Source organism: Lemur catta, chromosome 12 (assembly GCF_020740605.2).
Source record: "Lemur catta isolate mLemCat1 chromosome 12, mLemCat1.pri, whole genome shotgun sequence".
Taxonomy (NCBI): Eukaryota; Metazoa; Chordata; class Mammalia; order Primates; family Lemuridae; genus Lemur; species Lemur catta.
In genome coordinates, this window is record NC_059139.1 from 73,519,538 (window position 1) to 73,538,116 (window position 18,579).

An 18,579-nucleotide genomic window follows, 5' to 3' on the forward strand; every position below is an offset into this window, starting at 1 on the left:
TCTCCATGTTTCTCAGGTATGAGACTCTATGGGGAAAAAATAGGCGTATAAAACTTGCCAATGGTGAAGTAATTTTCTACTTAGCCCTTGAAGATGTTTTGTACACATTCAGCTGACCACTGCACACTTGGATGTGACCCAAAGAATTGTTCTCTGAGTGACTGGATTGATATTCCTATGTCTTTACCACCAGAGAACAATCTAAACGAACCACAGTGAGCTGAATTAATGTCTTTTGAACTGAATTAATATATTTTGGCCATATTTGATTCTGCAAAGATTGTGAGAAAAATACCCTTGTGAGTAAATGACAGTGAGCTATTTCTCACCACCAGTGTATTTCAAACTAGTTGATGATAGGAACTATTTTTGACACATGCAAATGTATAATTCAAAGTACCCATAAAAATTTATCATGGAAACTACCATTAATTTTGACAGAAACTGGGAAAGTAACTAATTGCCTTTCAAATACCAATATTAAGGATACCATTTATTAAACTAGCACTTCAACTCATTTGAGTATGGAGAACTTGAGTTCGGGTTGAAGTGTCCTGCCCTACTTAACATACCTAACGAGTGGTAGAGTCAAGACCCAGATCATTCTCATCTCATCTATTTTTCTAAACTCAATACTTTAATAAGGAACCTACGAAATAATGGACTTATTTTCTAGGAATCAGGGCATATACTATGTCTAAAAAATGACTGCTCTCTAATCTAATGTATATGTGGTAAATAGTCATTAAGTACATATTACCCTCGACCTTTAATCATAAACAAATCATTACTCCATTTAGCTAAATACTCCTTTTCCATCAGACTCTAACTGGCATCAGGAAAAGGAAAGCAAACTGACAAGCACAAAGGGTCACAGACAATAGGCACTGACTTCTTCAATGCACCTTCCAAAAACTTCATGCTGTATAAATAGAGTATTACAGGAACTATTCACTATTCTTTCTTTTCTCCCCAGGCACACATTTTCCTTCTAAACTGTTGGTTCAAAATGAATATTTCTTATCACTTGAAATCTTGCCTGTTTTCTCTTTACTTTTATGTGGCTTTCTGATTCTCATTCTCATACAGCTTATCCCTTTGAAAAGGAATTCAATTTATAACAAAAATTTTTTAAAAATTGTACGAGAGAAAGGAAAACCCCATGGTTCTTGTTTGCATCAGCAAGGTCAAATTGTATCTTATTTATGGATGAAGCAAATGAGACAGTTTGCTTGGTGAGGCAGAAGGACAGATGTGTTATGACCACTGTGAATCAGATGACTCCCAGAATCTTAGTCTGTCTTAGCCTTTATCTTAGACTGTCCTCGTCTCTCCTGACCCAGAGGGCCCTGGATTATGCCCACATTCACATCACAAAGACTGCCTTTTCTCAAGACTGATGCCACTGTTGACACCCTTCCATTCAATCAAATCCTCTAGTACTGACTTCTTTCATGTCTTGAATTCAGACCCATCTACTCCCACTTTAAGCCAATGTGCCCAAAGCGTGGTACAATCACCTGCGGGAAAAACAGCTACAAAGCTTGTTATCAGTGGATCCCTACATTGCAACTTCATAAAATTGAATGAATCAGACTTAAGGCCTGAGACCCAAATTCTACCTTGTCCCTTAAATCCCTCTACTATGTCTTCCTTCTGAAACAATCCTTCTCTCTCTGTTTTATGGACAGTGTTAATCTTTTAATTGACTCTATTTCCCTTTTTGCCATTATTTTCATGGATATATTTTTCCACATTGGATTGTGAGCTTCTGGAGAACAAAAATTACACTGGGTATTAGTATTGTCACCCTACAGTGTCAGCCACATTGGCCCGCTGGGTAACATAGCTCAGCAGATATTGATGAACTGTTTGCCTATTGAGAAAGTCATGTACAATATACTGAAGTGTGTCCTTCTAGAGCCACTGTAGATTTTCTACAAACCCAGTGATGCACGAGTACCAACAGCCTCAAGTAGAGTTTAACAAATGAATTTTATAGCATTTTGAATATAAATATTTCAGGAAGTAGTTACGATAAATTTTCTAAAATGTACTTTAATAATAAACTAACACATCATATCTAAAGGTCAGAAATTCTGCTATGTGATTAAACTAACAATCCACCAAATGTTATTGATTTAGCAATTCCACTTCATATAAATATCATAAAAGCCTATGCAAAAAAATGAGAACTCTACACCTATGGCAAAGAAGCTGAAGGCAATATAGAAACAACAGAAACTCAAGTAAAGGATGTTAATATCCTTGAGATTAAAATAATTTCTTCATTAGTACCAGTGCTATTTATGGAATAAGCTTTTGAACATTACTTGTCATACATGGATAAGAGCTAAGAGCATAAACTCTGGAGTCAGAATGTCTTTGCTCAAATCTGGACTACACCACACATGAAAAGTGTGATTTTAAACAAGTCTTTGACGTGTCTGTATTTCAGTTTTCTCATCTGTGGAAAAAATTATAGTGCCTAATACATAGTTGTGATAAGGTATGGATGAGAGATTAGGTCGTTAAATATGAAATGTCTGATTTCAAATCAAAAGTGTAGTTTATTATATTTCAAACAAAGAAGCAGTATAATTAATCAAAGTATGCACCTAAACTGTCAACACAGTTTTGCCATCTTGTTTATGCCAGAAGCGAAGAAGCCTGGAAAATGAGGCGCGATGAAATTGCAAAAGGCATTTTCCACAGCTTTTTGAGAACTGAATATTTTTCCTTGCAAGAAGTTGTTCAAAGCCTGGAAGAAGTGGTAGTCAGTTGGTGCAAGGTCTGTGAATACGGTGGATGACAGAGAGTTTTCAAGTCCAGCCTCTGTAGTTTCTGCAGCATTGTTTGTGTGACATGTGGTTGAGCATTGTCTTGCTAGAGGATTGGCCTGTCTCCATTGACCAATCTCGGCTGCTTCATCACAAGCATCCTCATCATTTTGTCCAATTAGTTGCAGTAGACATTCTCTATAATTGATTTGAGCAGGTTTCATGAAGCTGTACTGGAGAATACCAGTGTGGGACCACCAAACAGACATCATTAGCTTTTCTTGATGAATATTTGGTTTTGGACTGTGTTTCGGCACTTCATCTTTATCCAACCATTGTGCTGAATGCTTGCAATTGTCAAAAAGGATCCATTTTCATCACACATAACAATACGGTGTAGAAATGGTTCCCCTTTATGTCATGACAGCAAAGAAAGGCAAACTTCGAGATGATTTCTCTCCTGATGCTACTTAATTCCTGCAGTGCCCATCTATCCAGCTCCTTTACCTTGCCGATTGGTTTCAAATGGTCCAACATTATTGGAATAGGAACGTCAAACCTTTCTGCTAATTCACGCATAGGATGAGATGAATTTGCTTCCATTACAGCTTTTAGTTCATCATTATCCACGTTGCTCTCAGGTTGCCCACGTGGCTCATTTTCAGGATTAAAATAATCAGAATAGAACTTCTCAAACCATCAACATACTGTGCGTTCATTAGCCACATCCTTCCCAAGCACTTCGTTGCTATTTCAAGCTGTCTGCGCTGCATTGGTTCCACGACGGAACTCATATTCAAAAGTAACACAAATTTTTGACTTATCCATGGTTTCACAAAGATTGCTCTAAAAAAAATTTGAAAGATAATCACAAGCTAAACTGTGCGTTTGAAAGAATGAGGATGTATGTCCACAATAAAAATAAAACAAGAAGTGTCAAAGTGAAAATGTCAGAGATCAACTGTCAAACTTAGTACTTAAGGAAATTGGACATTTCATACTTAATAACCTAAAAAAATATACATGTGTATATACGTATAAAAACCTGTGGAATGGATAAAGTGCCCACTACATGCTAGCTATTATTATATAACCAGCAAACACCTAGACCTAAAACAAATGATCTCAATGTATTCATATGATAACCCCCATATCAGTTTCCCCTTGAAGGACATACTACCCCCTATTGCCTATTACATAAATTCTAAACTCCTCAAGAACAGAATTAATGGACTTTTATGATCTGACCTAATCTATCCAGTTTTATTTTCCAAATACTCTCCAACCCAGTAAGATCCAATCTTTTCATTGATCTCTGAGTTTTTGCTGCTCTGATTCCTTATCAGGAGAGGGGAGGCAGGAGAGAGAGGAAATCCACATGAGCTGTGTAAAGCTTGTTCTCTGGAGGGCTGCCAGGTGGTCTCCCAGTCTCTGGCAACCACCCTCATAAACCAGTATCAAGACCCCTTCTGTGTAAAATATGGGTGCTGTACATGGCTGCTGCTATTCCTGAACTTCATTCTAAAGGATTTCCAAATGTTATAAATTCTCAAAGTGGTCCTTCCGTTATAGAATCTCTACTCCTCTTTCTTGTGCAACAATGTAACTCCAAGTCTGTGAACTGGTGGATTTTAAATAACAATAGCAGCAGCAATAGCAACAATAACAACCATAACTAATTTTAATAATTGAAACAATAATTTGCAGCTGCTGTGCTGCTTAAGGCTAGATAAGGTAAGGCAATCCCCTGCAGGTCATATTAACAAGCTGCAGAGTTGAGACAGTTGTTCACAAGGCTTTGCAATATATCCACCAATGCCTACACTGTGCTATCGATTCTGTTAATGAAATTTAACCTTTGAAAAATGACTCAGGGCGCTGAAAAGACGTATACTTTCAATAGTCTTGCTAATCATTAAATGTCTTCATCACAATTGAAGCAGGAATAATGAATGACACATTTTATTATGTCATCAGGTTCTGACCCCACAAACTATTCAATAGTGTTGTACTTTGTTTTAAAACCCAGATACCTACCAGTATGTGAATTTCAGGAATAAGCTGACACGAAACTTTCCTGTGTATTTCACATTAACTATTTTTAGAACAAGGTCTGCCTTAACTTTCAAGGTATAAGTAGGACTTTTATAAGGACTTGTCAATGGTGCTTGAAATCTATCAACTTTTAACTTCTTTTAAAATATTTATTATGAACTAAGTATATAAAGAGTCCAGGCTTGGAGTCAAAATGTATAGGTCCGACTCCATTGCTAACTACATGATCTCAGGCCAGTCACTTAACCTCTTCCAGCCTCAGTTTCTTCATCTGTACAATAGGTATAATAATAGCATCTACCGCACAGATAAAGATTCAAGGAATGAAAACAGGTATCGTGCTTGGTATAGTGCCTGACATGTAGCATGTATAATAAGTGCTAAATCACTATAATTGTGATTATCCAAACAAGTGTTAGGGAAGCGAGCAGTTATTAATCAAGGCATGAGTAAACCTTTACTAAAAGGCTGAACTCAGCTTCATTTAAATCATTGCAGTATTTATCACATTGTCTCAAAACTGACTGAACTGAACTGAACCCAAGGTGTATACTGCTTACAGCAAGACCTTGAAGCAATCTATTAAAAGTAAAAAATTTGCCTATTCACATTTTTGGCCTCTAGTTTATTCTCCTTGTTTAGATTTGCCCCTTAAAAATTCCACCAAAAATAGAGCAAAAAGTTCTGAATTCAAGGTTGAGGACTCACTGAAACTGTTACAGCAAAACATACAGTGAAACTTCATCAATTTAGATTTTAGTCAGAATTTGTAACAATTTACTTCAAGAGAAAATTAACTTTAAAACATTTCTGTAAAAAATAAAAATCAGGCAAAGCAAATTTACATTAGAAGCCTGATATTGAAAGTACTAAAAATTGGTCAAGTTTAAGTTAAAACAATATATATTCTTTTTTTTAATGATTCAGAGCATGTTATTTATTTTTAGGGATTTGCATGTAAAAGGGAATGCTAACTAAAAACTCAAACTTTGCTAACATTAATGTAGATAAAGCTAGTTGGAAATATTGTACATCTCTGAAAATAGTAAAATGAAAAGATCTTATCATTCCAATTTTTAACAATAATAGATTGGCTGGCTGTTTTCCAATGCATGATATTTTACTTTTGGGGCTCAGAATGAATTAATATTTTGTAAAGCTTTAAATTTTAAAACCAAATCTGGATATAGCATATATATTAAAGTTCTGTTCCTAATGTGGATTTTATATATAATCTGACTAAAAATATTTGATGGAAAAGAAGGCTGTTGCCAAAGTCCACATATTTCCCCTATTAAACAGAGGTAAGCTCTATCCCCAGAAACCATATTTCAAGCCCACAGGATACTCGTGAACTAAAATAATGAATGATAATGCCTTGTTCTCTGCATTAATATTAAAGAAAAGAGAAAATAGAAAACTTTATAGCCACTATCAGCTCTCTGGACCATAAATCTCAAGTTTTGAGAACTGCTTCCCAAAAGGGTAGGGAGCAAGGATGAGTTGTGAGAGCTTCGGAGCCTAGAGATATTTTTTAGCAAGCCAGCAAAGCACTGACACAAATTTCTACATATCTCTGGCTGTGAAAAGTCTCATTTGTGGTGATTTATATTTCCTCATAAAGAACTCTGTAGATAATATAAGCCTGCTGTGAGGCTATATGACAACTTTCAAACCAAGAGTTACACGACCATTCTGTGAAAATAGAGCAAGAATAGATGAGTGGGAAAATCTGTAGGAATAGTATTTCTTCTGATGAAAGGCCCAAATACCGTTCTTCCAGCATGCACAATGTTCAGAGAGTCACCTTTCACTCTGTGTGGATATCTCATGGATAATATTGGGTCGTCTGTACTAGAAAGTATTATTTTTTTCCTGGAGATTGACTATGCATTTGGTGTGTGCATGCTTTCTAATTTACAACAAGTGACACTTAGACATCATCACACTGAAGTTTAGTTGCCTTAATAAGTTACTAAGGGAAACACAGAGAATAGCATGCTGACAACCCAAAGTCAATGAAGTATAAACACTGTTATTCCAAGTGTCACTGGCGTGTTACTTCCTTTTCTCCTGGCATCTGCTCTATGTAACACTGTACATCCACGCGATCCTGCAGCTCATTAAACTGTTTTCAGTTAACTCAGAAACCAAATTAGTACATTACATGTTTATAAGGCTGAGAATTACTACTTCCCTGTGAAATGATACAATTAATCAGGTGTCCTATATCTCTAGGAGATGTGGCCACTTTTGACATTTAGGGATAAAAGAACAATCTTTAATTTGTTTCCATTTCAGCATTTAGTCTCAGTGGGGTAAAAGGAAGCAAAAGATGACATAATTCCTTCTTCTCCCTTAGGAGGTCAAAACTGCACATGCTTCCTCAGTCACATAATAGCATTTTGAGTTCTTAAGAGGAATAAAAATAAAAATTATTGTTTTTGAACTTCTTATCTGAGAGTCACAGCTTTTGAAAAATTCAGACAATGGGAAGGGTACTTAGGAGTCTTTGGTTCTTACGACAGATACTATGAATTTCTATCAAATCCCAATTATTCCATAGCTTTTTAGTCTCCCTTTGCAAACTTTAAAAATGGTCCAGTGTCAAAATCTATTAAGCAGTGATATTTGCTCCACTTTCCTTTTTCAAAGTCCTGGCTTTAATTTCTCTGATTCTTTTGAATGGTAGTTAAACTAGACTCATCCTTTAGTCATTTAACAAGGCATGCATTTCCCTTTAAAATTCTCTCTACTTGATCAAATAATATTGCTCATAATTTTTAAAATAATAAAGTACTTTTCATATCCTGCACTCCCATCAATTGCCGCTGCCTCCTCTGATTTTACTCAGACTGTCTGAAACGCTCTGGGTGAAGCCACTACCAGAAGGCAGGGGTGCAGGTCTGTCCTCTGGCAGGGACTGGGCTGAAACTGGGCATTCTTGTTCAGAAAGGGAACAGGGCACCTGGCAACAAACAACTGTTTTCATAAGAGAAAATTATAATTAACACACAAAAATTTCCTCAAGTCCCTAAATATCCTTTCATGTTCTTTATTTAACCTTCATTTAAGAGCCCTTGAAATCCATTGATACTTCCCTAAAAGATGGCTAGGGACAACCCAAAACAGACTTCATTCTTCAGGCTCATTCTTTAAATAAAAAGATGCATTCTTGAAGGTTCACTAAAGAACTGTGGAAATAGACAAAGGGAATAGAAAAATTATTTTCAGATAGAGACCTGACACGATACCGGAAAAATTTCTAGTGTCCAATGGGAAAAAAACTGTTCCATTCTATTTTCAAAATAAAACAAAATAACTGGGCACGTGGCTCACGCCTGTAATCCTAGCACTCTGGGAGGCTGAGGTGGGAGGATCACTTGAGGTCAGGAGTTCGAGACCAGCCTGAACAAGAGTGAGACCCCATCTCCACAAAAATTAGAAAACTTAGCTGGGCGTGGTGGCACACACCTATGGTCCCAGCTACTCAGGAGGCTGAGGCAGGAGGATTGTTGGAGCCCAGGAGTTTGAGGTTGCAGTGAGCTACGATGATGCCATTGCACTCTAGCTAGGGTGACAGAGTGAGACTGTCTCAAAAAACAAAATAAAACAAAACCAACAAACTTTAAAAAAACTGAATAGTTTTGTTTGTCTGTTTTTAAGAGATGGAGTCTCACTCCGTCTCCCAGGCTAGAATGCAGTGGTGCAATCATAGCTCACTGTAGCCTCGAACTCCTGGGCTCAAGTGATCTTCCCACTTCAGCCAGCTAAGTAGCTGGGACTATAGGCCTGAGCAACCGCACCTGGCCGAAAAAAACCTCAATTCTTATTAGTGACTAAGATATACCCTGTATTTATATGTGGAGACTTACTATTTGACTAAAATTTGTCAATTTCCTAACACTGCCCTTCAACCCTTTTCTGTGTTAAAATAAATAATGTCTTGAACTACCATGCACTGGTCCACATACCTCAAAAACTATAGGAGGTGACTTAGTATTTCACTGCAGACCTACTGAAAATTTCAGCTCTAAACCCTTTGAATCTCAGAGAAGTTGATGCTAGAGCAAATAACACTAAAATAAGACTTCAGTAATCCAAAACATTTTTCAATAACAAAAGTAAAATGCACACACATTTTACTGAAGTAAATATTGAGTTGTTCATTTTAAGGAAGTACATTGTACTTATAGGTCACCTCCCCTGCAAGAGTAAAAGACTATGAACAGTGAAAATGATTACCACCTGCTTTGATAATTGTGCCGTTTTGACACTCTAGTACTTCAATAAGAAAAACCCAGTAAAAAGGTGGATTGGTGTGAGCTGTCAGGAGCAAAATAATTCTTAATGTAGATTACTAAAGTAAGCCTCTGAAAAACCAGACATCAAGGGGAACGAAGACTTCCTTAGGCATATATAATCCTAGCATAATGCTCCTTAAGAATATAGGAAATGGTCTTAAAATTTAATCTTTATGCATTTATGAATTTTTTTTTAACTGAACTGAAATGTCAATCTGGGCTATTCAAGTTGCCTTCACTTTTCAAAGGAGGAAAAACTTTTTGGATTGAAGGTATCTTTTTAGCAGTCAACTGGTTCTTCAAAAAATATTTCATTAATTGAGTCTTAGAAATAAGAACTACTGTGATAATGAACTGTGATTATTATACCCATTTTACAGATGAGGAAAGTGAAGCTCCATGAGGTTAGGTGAATTGGCCAAGGTTACATAGCTATTAAGAGTATAGGTGGAGGATTCAGGTCCAAGGCTGCACTTAAACAGAGTCTGTGCTTTTTTTGTTTGTTTGTTTAAAAATGTTCTACTCTCTCCTTTGTGTAGTCTTAGCATATGATTAAAAAACATTACTAAGAAACTAAGGAACTACTGCAGAGGGTACAGTAAAATCTGTGGTCTCTAATTTATCTGCTTTTCTCAAACATTGCCATATAAGAAATTAAAAAATTTAATAGTTTGTTATATGGAGTTTACTATTATGACATTTATTCATTCAATAAACATTTATTGAGCAACTCTTCTGGATGCTATTTTCTAAAATTTTTCATTGAAAAAGACAGTTTTTCATCAATATAATAGCTAAGTAGATTCTCCATATTATGGAGAACTTACCTGATTTTATAAACACTTCTATGAGAAACTGTAAGTTCCAAACAACTCACTTGCAAATAAGCTTTTGGAATACATCCAATTGGCAAGTGAAGAACTTTATTTACATTAGCATTCTCTAGTTTTACTGACTATTCTTATGCCTTTAAAAGGTTAGTCAATGACCACATTGTACAATTAAATGATTTCTGAAGCTGATCTTGATCATTTTAATATATCTCTTAGGAAATTCAGTTATTTATTTTGTCAGTTTTAAAAATGGTGTAGTGTATTATTAAAATTGCCTAACAACTTAAGACAAAACTGTAAACTTTTAATTAAAATACATAAAGCAGAGAATTAGCAGTAACCACATGCATTAAAGTAGCTATATACTATACATTTAAGAATGATGCCCATAGTAACACAGAATGTCCCAGCTATAACTTAGACGTAAAAAACACTAAAAGAATTCTCTGCCTTTTTAGTATCATTTTCAGAAAATGACATTTGTCATCTTTATTGCAGGTCTCTCATTAAAACTCACTAATTCCTGAATTGAGTATGCAATCATGATTCAGTCTGGGTGGTGAATATTCAGTCAATTTAAGAAGAATTTCTTAGAAAATGCAACTTTTCTGGCTTCTGAAGGTATCTGGGTTAAAAGGGTCAACCGTCTGGGAAGATACAGTTGAAATATATTCTGGGGATGGAAAAGTATTCTTCGGAGAGCTAAAAACACAGATATGTCCTTAAAATTTATCTTTCTATTATCTCCTTTGGGGTTTCTAGGAAGAGTTTATAAAGCAGTATTCTCTAAACAGATGTCAAAGTGAGTGCTATTTGTTTCTAATTTTAAAAATATATATATAAAGTGTGTTTTTCCTTTTTAAGTACATGAGACCCAAGACTTTTATCTCTTCTCTTCTTTTAGTTGCTTACCTATTTCATTTCCTCTCAAATTAGCCACTTATCTGTGTGAACTTTTTTCAAGTTGCCTAACTTTGCTGTGCCTCAGTTTCTTCACCTGTAAACGGGACAAAAGTACTGTTTTGAGAATTGTAGGGTGCTCAGAATGGTGCCCGGGACAGAGTACGTGCTACGTAAACCCTAGTTACCCTTATTTATTAAACATCCAAGCCATGTAATACACAGCATGGAGCAGAAACAGCCATGAATAATCTGCTGTAAATATACAACGTCAGGGGTAATAAGTGCCTGAGGAAAAGTAAAGCAGAGTAAGAGTGTAGAGAATGATAAAGAAATTTTTATATAGGGAGGTCAGAATAGTTTCTCGGATAAAGACATTTTGAGCACAGACCTAGAGAAAGTGAGAGCAAGGGACGTGAATGCCTGGGGCAATGAAAAGCCTAAGGCAGAGGGACATTAAAGTACCTGACATCAGAGTGCCCTGAACAGGTAAGAGGAGCAGGGAGGAGGGTGGGTGGCTGAGCGGAGAGAACAGGGCAGAGGGTGGCAGGGAGAGGTAGAGCAATGGAGGATCTTGCTGCACAGGTTAGAGACTTGGGAATTTTGTCTTGGTGAGATGGGAAGTTGCTGGAGGGCTCTGACAGAGCAGTGACATGGAAAAACAGGAGCCTGTAGCACAAGTAGAGACCACAGATCATGGTGGCTTGGACAGGGTGGCAGGGAGAGAACTAGTTCAATAATTCAAATACACGTCACCACTCTACATTTCCCCTAAAAATTTCCCTTTAATTAGAATTTACGGAACACCTACTAAGCAAGGCACTGGGCTAGGCCATTGTACAGATGTTTCTTTTACCCTAATACTGCAGATCCTCATTACATAAAACAAGATAGGGTATTGAAGCTCCAACAGACTTCTAAAATCATCAATTACAACCACATTCTTTTATAGATGTAGAGTTTGAACTCTAGAGAGATTAAATGATTTATCCAAGACCATCGCTAGCTCTTCCCAAGAGAAGAACTTGGGACTCAGTTTTCCTTACTTTACAAAAGGGTATATTCAAAGCCGTGTTTTATGGACTTACAAAGATAACCTATTTAAACAATTTCCCTTTACCTCTTCTGATTTAAAAATAACGGCAAAACTTCTTTCAAACATGTTCTCATTAGGTTAATATTTATGAGCATAATTTCTAAAGTGAATATTTTTGAAGTTCCTAAAATGAGTATTTTTGAAGTTTCCAAAATTACTATCTCCTTTAGGAAGTCTAAATAAACAACTATTGCCTCAATCAATTGACTGGGAGTTCTGCACATCTACCACTGATAGAAACACCACCAACTTTCTGTAATTAGTATGCCAATCTCTTACCAAAATAATTTCTGTAGGTTAAAAACCGTATTTGCCAGGCAGGGTGTGGTGGCTCACACCTATAATCCTAGCACTCTGGGAGGCCGAGGCAGGTGGATTGCTTGAGCTCAGGAGTTCCCAGCCAGCCTGAGCAAGAGTGAGACCCCTGTTTCTACCAAAAAGAAAAAGAGAAATCCACTGGGTGTTGTGGCACCTGCCTGTAGTCCCAGCTACTCAGGAGGCTGAGGCAGGAGGATCGCTTAGAGCCCAGGAGTTGGAGGTTGCAGTGAGCTACAATGATGCCATTGCACTCTACTCAGGGTAACAGAGTGAGACTCTGTCCCAACAATAACAAAAAAAAAACAAGGCAACTGAACACCCTTCCTCACAACCTCCCACTCCTTAAAAACAAAACAAAACAGTGTATGTCAGATTCAGGAATGGCCCCAGTCTGCCTCAGCCATAATCAGCAATTGTAACAACTTAATATACTGTCTGTTCCCAAGAAAAAGAGAACGTAGCATAGTTAGAGTTATGCTTGAGACAAATAAAGAATCTAGAATTATAAGGGATGTTTTATTTTTAAAGTAAATTGGAAACTTCATATAAGATATTTTCAACTACTGCATTTTCTTAATTTTATATAACTCAAGGAAATTAAGAAAAAAAGAAATCTTGTTGAGGATAAAGCAGAACTGGGTAAGAATTCTCTAAGTAATGAGGCGAATATCCTGTTATGAAATACTTATCTTCCCTTCCCCCAAATCTATGTTTGTATCTGAATTCTGGCACTCCAATCTGCACTAAATGGAAGCCTGCCCCAAGTACCTTAAAGTAGGACGGCCGAAAGGCTACAGCGTTCTTTTTTCTTTTTTTTCCTTGGAAAAGTTAAAAGCGATTTTTAAGGCTGTGAGGAGCTAAATGTACTCTCGTCCTAGCAAGAACATTTTGTAAAATTGACTGGTGGGCAGTCAAGCTTGTTCCTGAGATTGGCAATAGAGCTTCTTGTAACGTAATAAGTGTGAAAAGAGCCATTTCCCAATCATCTTGTTCATTCCACGCATATTAGGAGAGAGGAAAATTCAACTGAGGGCCAATTCTCCCCTAAGAAGCCTTTAGTTTAATTATGACCACAGTACATTAAATGTCTGTAAGACATCCATGTTCGCTCTGCAGCTCCTCGTCTCAGCGGTGAAAGAGAGGAAACCCTTTCATTACTAAAAGGACGGGGAAGGATGCTTTTGTGGGTCGAAAACATGGTTGAAAATTCAATTTAACTGAACACCAGGCCACTGTGCTTCTTCTAAATGAACATCTCTTTGCTGCTAATTTTGTGCTATTTTACCTTTCATTAAAAAAAGTAATTCAAGTTAAACTCAGCTGAACAGCAAAAAGCTCTTCATATTTTGAAGCATTTTGGAACAATTACTTTGACGGGAGCCCTTGACAGTTAAATGACTCCGTTAAATGAATGTTATAGAAGACACATAATGATTTTCAGTGAAATATTGAATTTAACCACAAATGAGGAAAAACCAGTCATAAGCACTATGGGTATATATGAATAATAACATCTTGCTTATAAACCTGAATGAATTCTCTAATTTCTAATAATCACGTGTTAGAGTAGGAGACTAGGAGACATGGCTGAGACTGGTGCAGGGGCTTGCAGCTTGGATGCAGGCGTTAAAGTAAACAACCCTCAAGTGGAAGCTAACTAGAGGGGCTGATAACCGCAGGCAAGAACCAGCTTGCCAGCTATCTCTGTCACCTTACATGAACTCTGGCTAATTACAATATCATTTACATTGCGGTTTTAACATTTCTCTGCCCTTGAAATCACCATGATGGTTCCGAGACAACCATATAAAAGTATGAAAATGAGAGGGAACCCAATTCTAGGAATTACTACCTAAATGCTTATAAAAGCCAACTCCTTGAATCTTTCTTCCCTCAATTAGTAAAACTATAAAAGATCTAAAACCATTTCTTCCCAGTGCACCTGCTCTCTTTTAAGCCTGCCTGCTCTCTCTCCTGAGAGTGTACTTTAGCTCTCAAAAAAAGCTGTTGCTTGCTTGGCTTACGTGATGCATCCTGAAATTCTTTTCCCGAAGGTCACCAAGAACATGGAAAAACCTCTACTGGGAGGCTGGTGACACATGCAATCAACTAGTTAGCTGGTAGGTATGTTTCCCATCTTGGTGCAATTTATTCGTTTTTTGGTTTTGGCTTTTGTTGTTGTTTTTTAATCTAAGAAGCCAATAAGAAATTTTCAAAACAAGCAATAATTTTCTCTTACATTGGCATGGTATTTTACAGTTGGCAATTAATGAGATGCTGTCCCACAGCTGAAGTCCTTCTCTTTCCTTTTTCTTGTTTGCTGAATGAGATTCTTTCATAAAGTGAAAAATCAGCCAAAGTCAAGAGCATGCTGCCTGGGAACGTGTGAATTCACTGGTGTGCCCATGTTTCCTGCATCTGTGGGACTCAACATTCCTTTCCTTATTTTATGGATCGAATGTGAGATAGTATCAAGGCTTTTACATGTTTTCTCATGACTAACGACTGAAATATGTACTGAAATAATAAAACTGGTCCTGTTCAATTTCCTTTTTAAATTCAATTCCAATATAAGTGAGAGTGCCGTTGTGATGGTGAAATCCAACTTATTATGAAATTCTGTTTTCTGGATAAGAGGAGCTAGAAATCCCTGTAGACTTAAACCGCGTGGGTTACGAATGGGTAAGGACATTCAGACTGAAGAAATGAGTCAGAAAAACAGGAATATTCTTGTTTGTCTGGCAAGCTAGGGTGAAAAGTCGATGCTAAGCACAGTGGGTGGTATTACTTGGATTTCCACCCACTGTGTGCAGCTGCACTTCCTGATTCTTCCGAGCAGGTGAGGCACAACTTTCCCCATGTTCTACTGCTCCCTGCATTTACCTTCATTCAGCAATTGCCTATTTATACTTTAATTGCCTACTTACATGTCTGCTTCCCAGTAGAAGGTAACTCCCTAAGACATTCCTAAGGGAATGTCTTTTCATCTTGCATCCCCTGATATTTCTGAGCCAAGATTTGGCTGTTCAATAAATGTATTTTTGAACAAATAAGTTTTTAACTCCTTCTGTTGACAAAAATACCTAGGAAAGGCCAGAGAGTTTAAATATTTCATACTAGTTAAAGGAAATTCCAGATACACAGCAAGCTGCCTAAAGTAGGTATTACCTGTAACCTTGCTACTCAAAGTGTGGTCCACAGACCAGCAGCACCAGCCTCAGTGTCATCCGGGAGCTTTAAACCTACAGAATCTCAGGCCCCTCCTCAGAGCCCCCGAGTCAGAATGTGCATTACAACAAGATCCCCAGATGACACTTATGCACAGTGAAGTTTGAGAAGCATTTACCTCTAATATATGATAGTACGATGCCTGAAGAAGTGATGGTATACATAATGGAGAAGAAACATGGTCATGGCATTGTGATTTATACCGAGGTCTGCTGAGAAAGTTATAGTGCTCTCTCAGGACAGTCACTCAAGACTCACAGGTGGGAAACTCACTCATGCCAATTCCCTGGGAACTCCTTCTAGATACTTCTTCACACTCTTTCCTGTTTAAAGACACAGCTGCTCTTAATAATTGTCTTTTCTCCTTGGTGCAAAGAGAGTATTTATCATCAGCATGCTGACATTTGCAGGAGTTTTGGCTTTCTCCACTGAAAATGTGAATGATTGAAAGGATATTGCTGACACCTGAATAAGAAATCCAATGACTCCAAGCTATGTAAATTTAATTATTTCCTTTAATTTTTTTTTCAGGAGTCTTTTTTTCTTTTCCTGAGCTTTGGAGAAGTCCTGGCAATTTTCATTTAAAAGAAATACAAGTCAGCAGTGGTTCACTGAACAGGCTGACATGCAATTTCATAGGGGGAGAGGCGCTATGTCTTTAATCTAATTTGTGCTCTCAATTCCCAGCTAATGTATCTAGGGATCCTGATATATGCATTTACAAGGAGACATCTGTAATGCAGAGTCCAGCTCTCTGCAATGCTCTGAAACATGGGTAAAAAATTAGTCTGGGTTCCTGCAGCTGCCCTACCACACGATAAATCTCTATATACTCACAGATGTAGAAATATTCTCGGCCTGGCCTGAATTCAAATCCTAGAGAAAAGGGAGTGAAGAGCTGGAATTTTTCAGAGAACTTCAGTGGTCCATTTGGAGAGTGAGGCCGGTTACATTCCCATCTCTTGAACCCTTTGGACGTGTGGTCGCAGGCACTGTAGCCATCAAAGTTCACCATGTAGAGGACATAGCGCTCAGTCTTATCTTCTGGAACGGAGTCCTCATAGTGAGGGCAGAAAACATCCAGGTAGTCGTTAATACACACATCAATGTGGTAGTCACCCCTCTGGAATCTGTTGGAAAAAGAAGCAAAAGATGTGATAACTCATAGAGGAAGGGCTTCCTGCTTGGAATCAGTGGTTAAAAACTTCAGTATTTCTGAGGCTGAAGGATGTAGTATAATAAGTTCTTACTGAATGCCATTATGATCTGGGGCAAGGTTTGAAATGTTGCATTTCCAAATTGAAGCAACAAGACATTTTACAGAGGGAATTTCTTGTATTTGTTTGAAAATACCCTATACATGAAGTGCTTCACTTTCATTTTAAGCGTGACGTTAAATATCACTCTTTCAAAATGAGGCAGTGTATGGAAGTATTAATTTGCTGTTTTCCATTTTTTCTTTCATTCTTAAAATCATGTGTATTGAAACAAACTTTTTATATTTCTACAAGAGTTTCACTTAATAGATGGTTTTGAATAAATGAATGAGTAAATTAAAGAACAAATAAATGAATGAATTGTTTTTGTTATGATTGAGGCCATTTTCAACTTTCTATGCAAACTTGGAGAATTTGGGAGAATTAGAATCGTAAAATTTAAGTTAGAAAGAAAATTCCTGGGATAACAGTTCCATTTTAGGGAAAAATAAAAAGGCATAAAGATGAAGCAATGAGTGCTTGAGCTAGACTTAGACTGGAAACCCAGGTCAGTGTCTTTAGCAAAAACATAGCAAACGCCATGTCAAATTCATCCTGAAATAGTTACGAATGCACCCACACGCATGCGCACACACACGCTACTGTAAACACTACCCTGTCTGCTTTCATCTCATAAAAGTGTTGCTTATCTGTTTTAACTAATATGTCCTTCCCCATCAGTTGAACAGTATTTCCCAGACCAAAGTGGTATGAAACAGAAATTGTTATGGATACAACTTTCTCACTCTAAAATCATGGTGAAAAGCCTAGAAAACTCCTTTGTTTTTAGCTAGTGAGGAAATTCTTCTCTGAGCCCCTGGAAGTTTCATCATAAAACTGTGTTACTGCTGAAATACAGTGCTCATAAAGTCATATAATCCCCGAGTTGGACAGTCTCAGTGTGAACACTTCCTGGTGATGGTGAGCCAGCCTATTCCATTTTTGGACATCTCTAAATGTTAGAAAGTTTCTTCCTACGTTGAGCATAAATCTGCTTCTGTGTAATTTCTACCCAGTGATCCTACTTCTGCTGCCTGGAATTATGGAGAGCAAATCCAATTCCTCTTCTACAAGGTAGCCCATAAAACATTTGGAGATGTCAGTTATGTCTCTCCATTCTCCAGACATGAAAATCCTGATTCCTTTGATTATTTCTAGTATAGTTCCCAGGCCCCTCATCATTCTAGCCTCTTGACCCTCCTCGGGTCCTCCAGTTTCCCACTGTGTTCTTCTTCACATGCACCACTCAAGTATAACAAAGACCTCTAACAGCTTGTGACCCATGTTCACCTTGGTACAAATACACTACCTTCTTCTCTGGATTCATTGACAAACCTGAGATTCCCTTCTGAGGGACAATATTGGAAAAAAAAAGTGGAGGTGGCACTCGTTTTGAACAAGTAGACTTAGATTTAAGGACTGGATCTGCTGTTGTTTGAGTGGGAGAGTCATAAATCACCCTGAGCCTCAGTTTCCTCATAGGTAAGTTGGAATAATAATGAGAACCTGCCTTGCTAGCCTCAGATGGATGCTGCAAGCTTTGGATGAGGAAATGTATGAAAAGCACCACAGGAATGTAAAGCACTGTTACTCTTATCAGTATACAGTAAGATATAACAAAATATTAATTTTAAAAGAATAGCAGTAAGAACATTCCATGGATATAAAAATACTTATGTTTCCCTTTTTAAAAATTTGAGAAGAAAGGAAGTCATATAAAAATCTTAAATTCTGTCCATTAATACCAAATGATCCATAAAAACTCCATTAACCCATGCTTTTGAAAAGCAGCATGCTGATTTATATAAG

General features: G+C 37.3%; 1 protein-coding gene across 1 annotated transcript in view; it reads right to left on the reverse strand.

Annotated features, from left to right (window-relative positions):
• Positions 1-18,579, reverse strand: part of EFNA5 (ephrin A5) — a 278,169-nt gene that overhangs the window by 32,859 nt on the left and 226,731 nt on the right. The window contains exon 2 of the mRNA XM_045565769.1: positions 16,352-16,644. Coding sequence (XP_045421725.1) covers positions 16,352-16,644 — 293 coding nt within the window. The remainder of the gene's footprint in view (positions 1-16,351; positions 16,645-18,579) is intronic.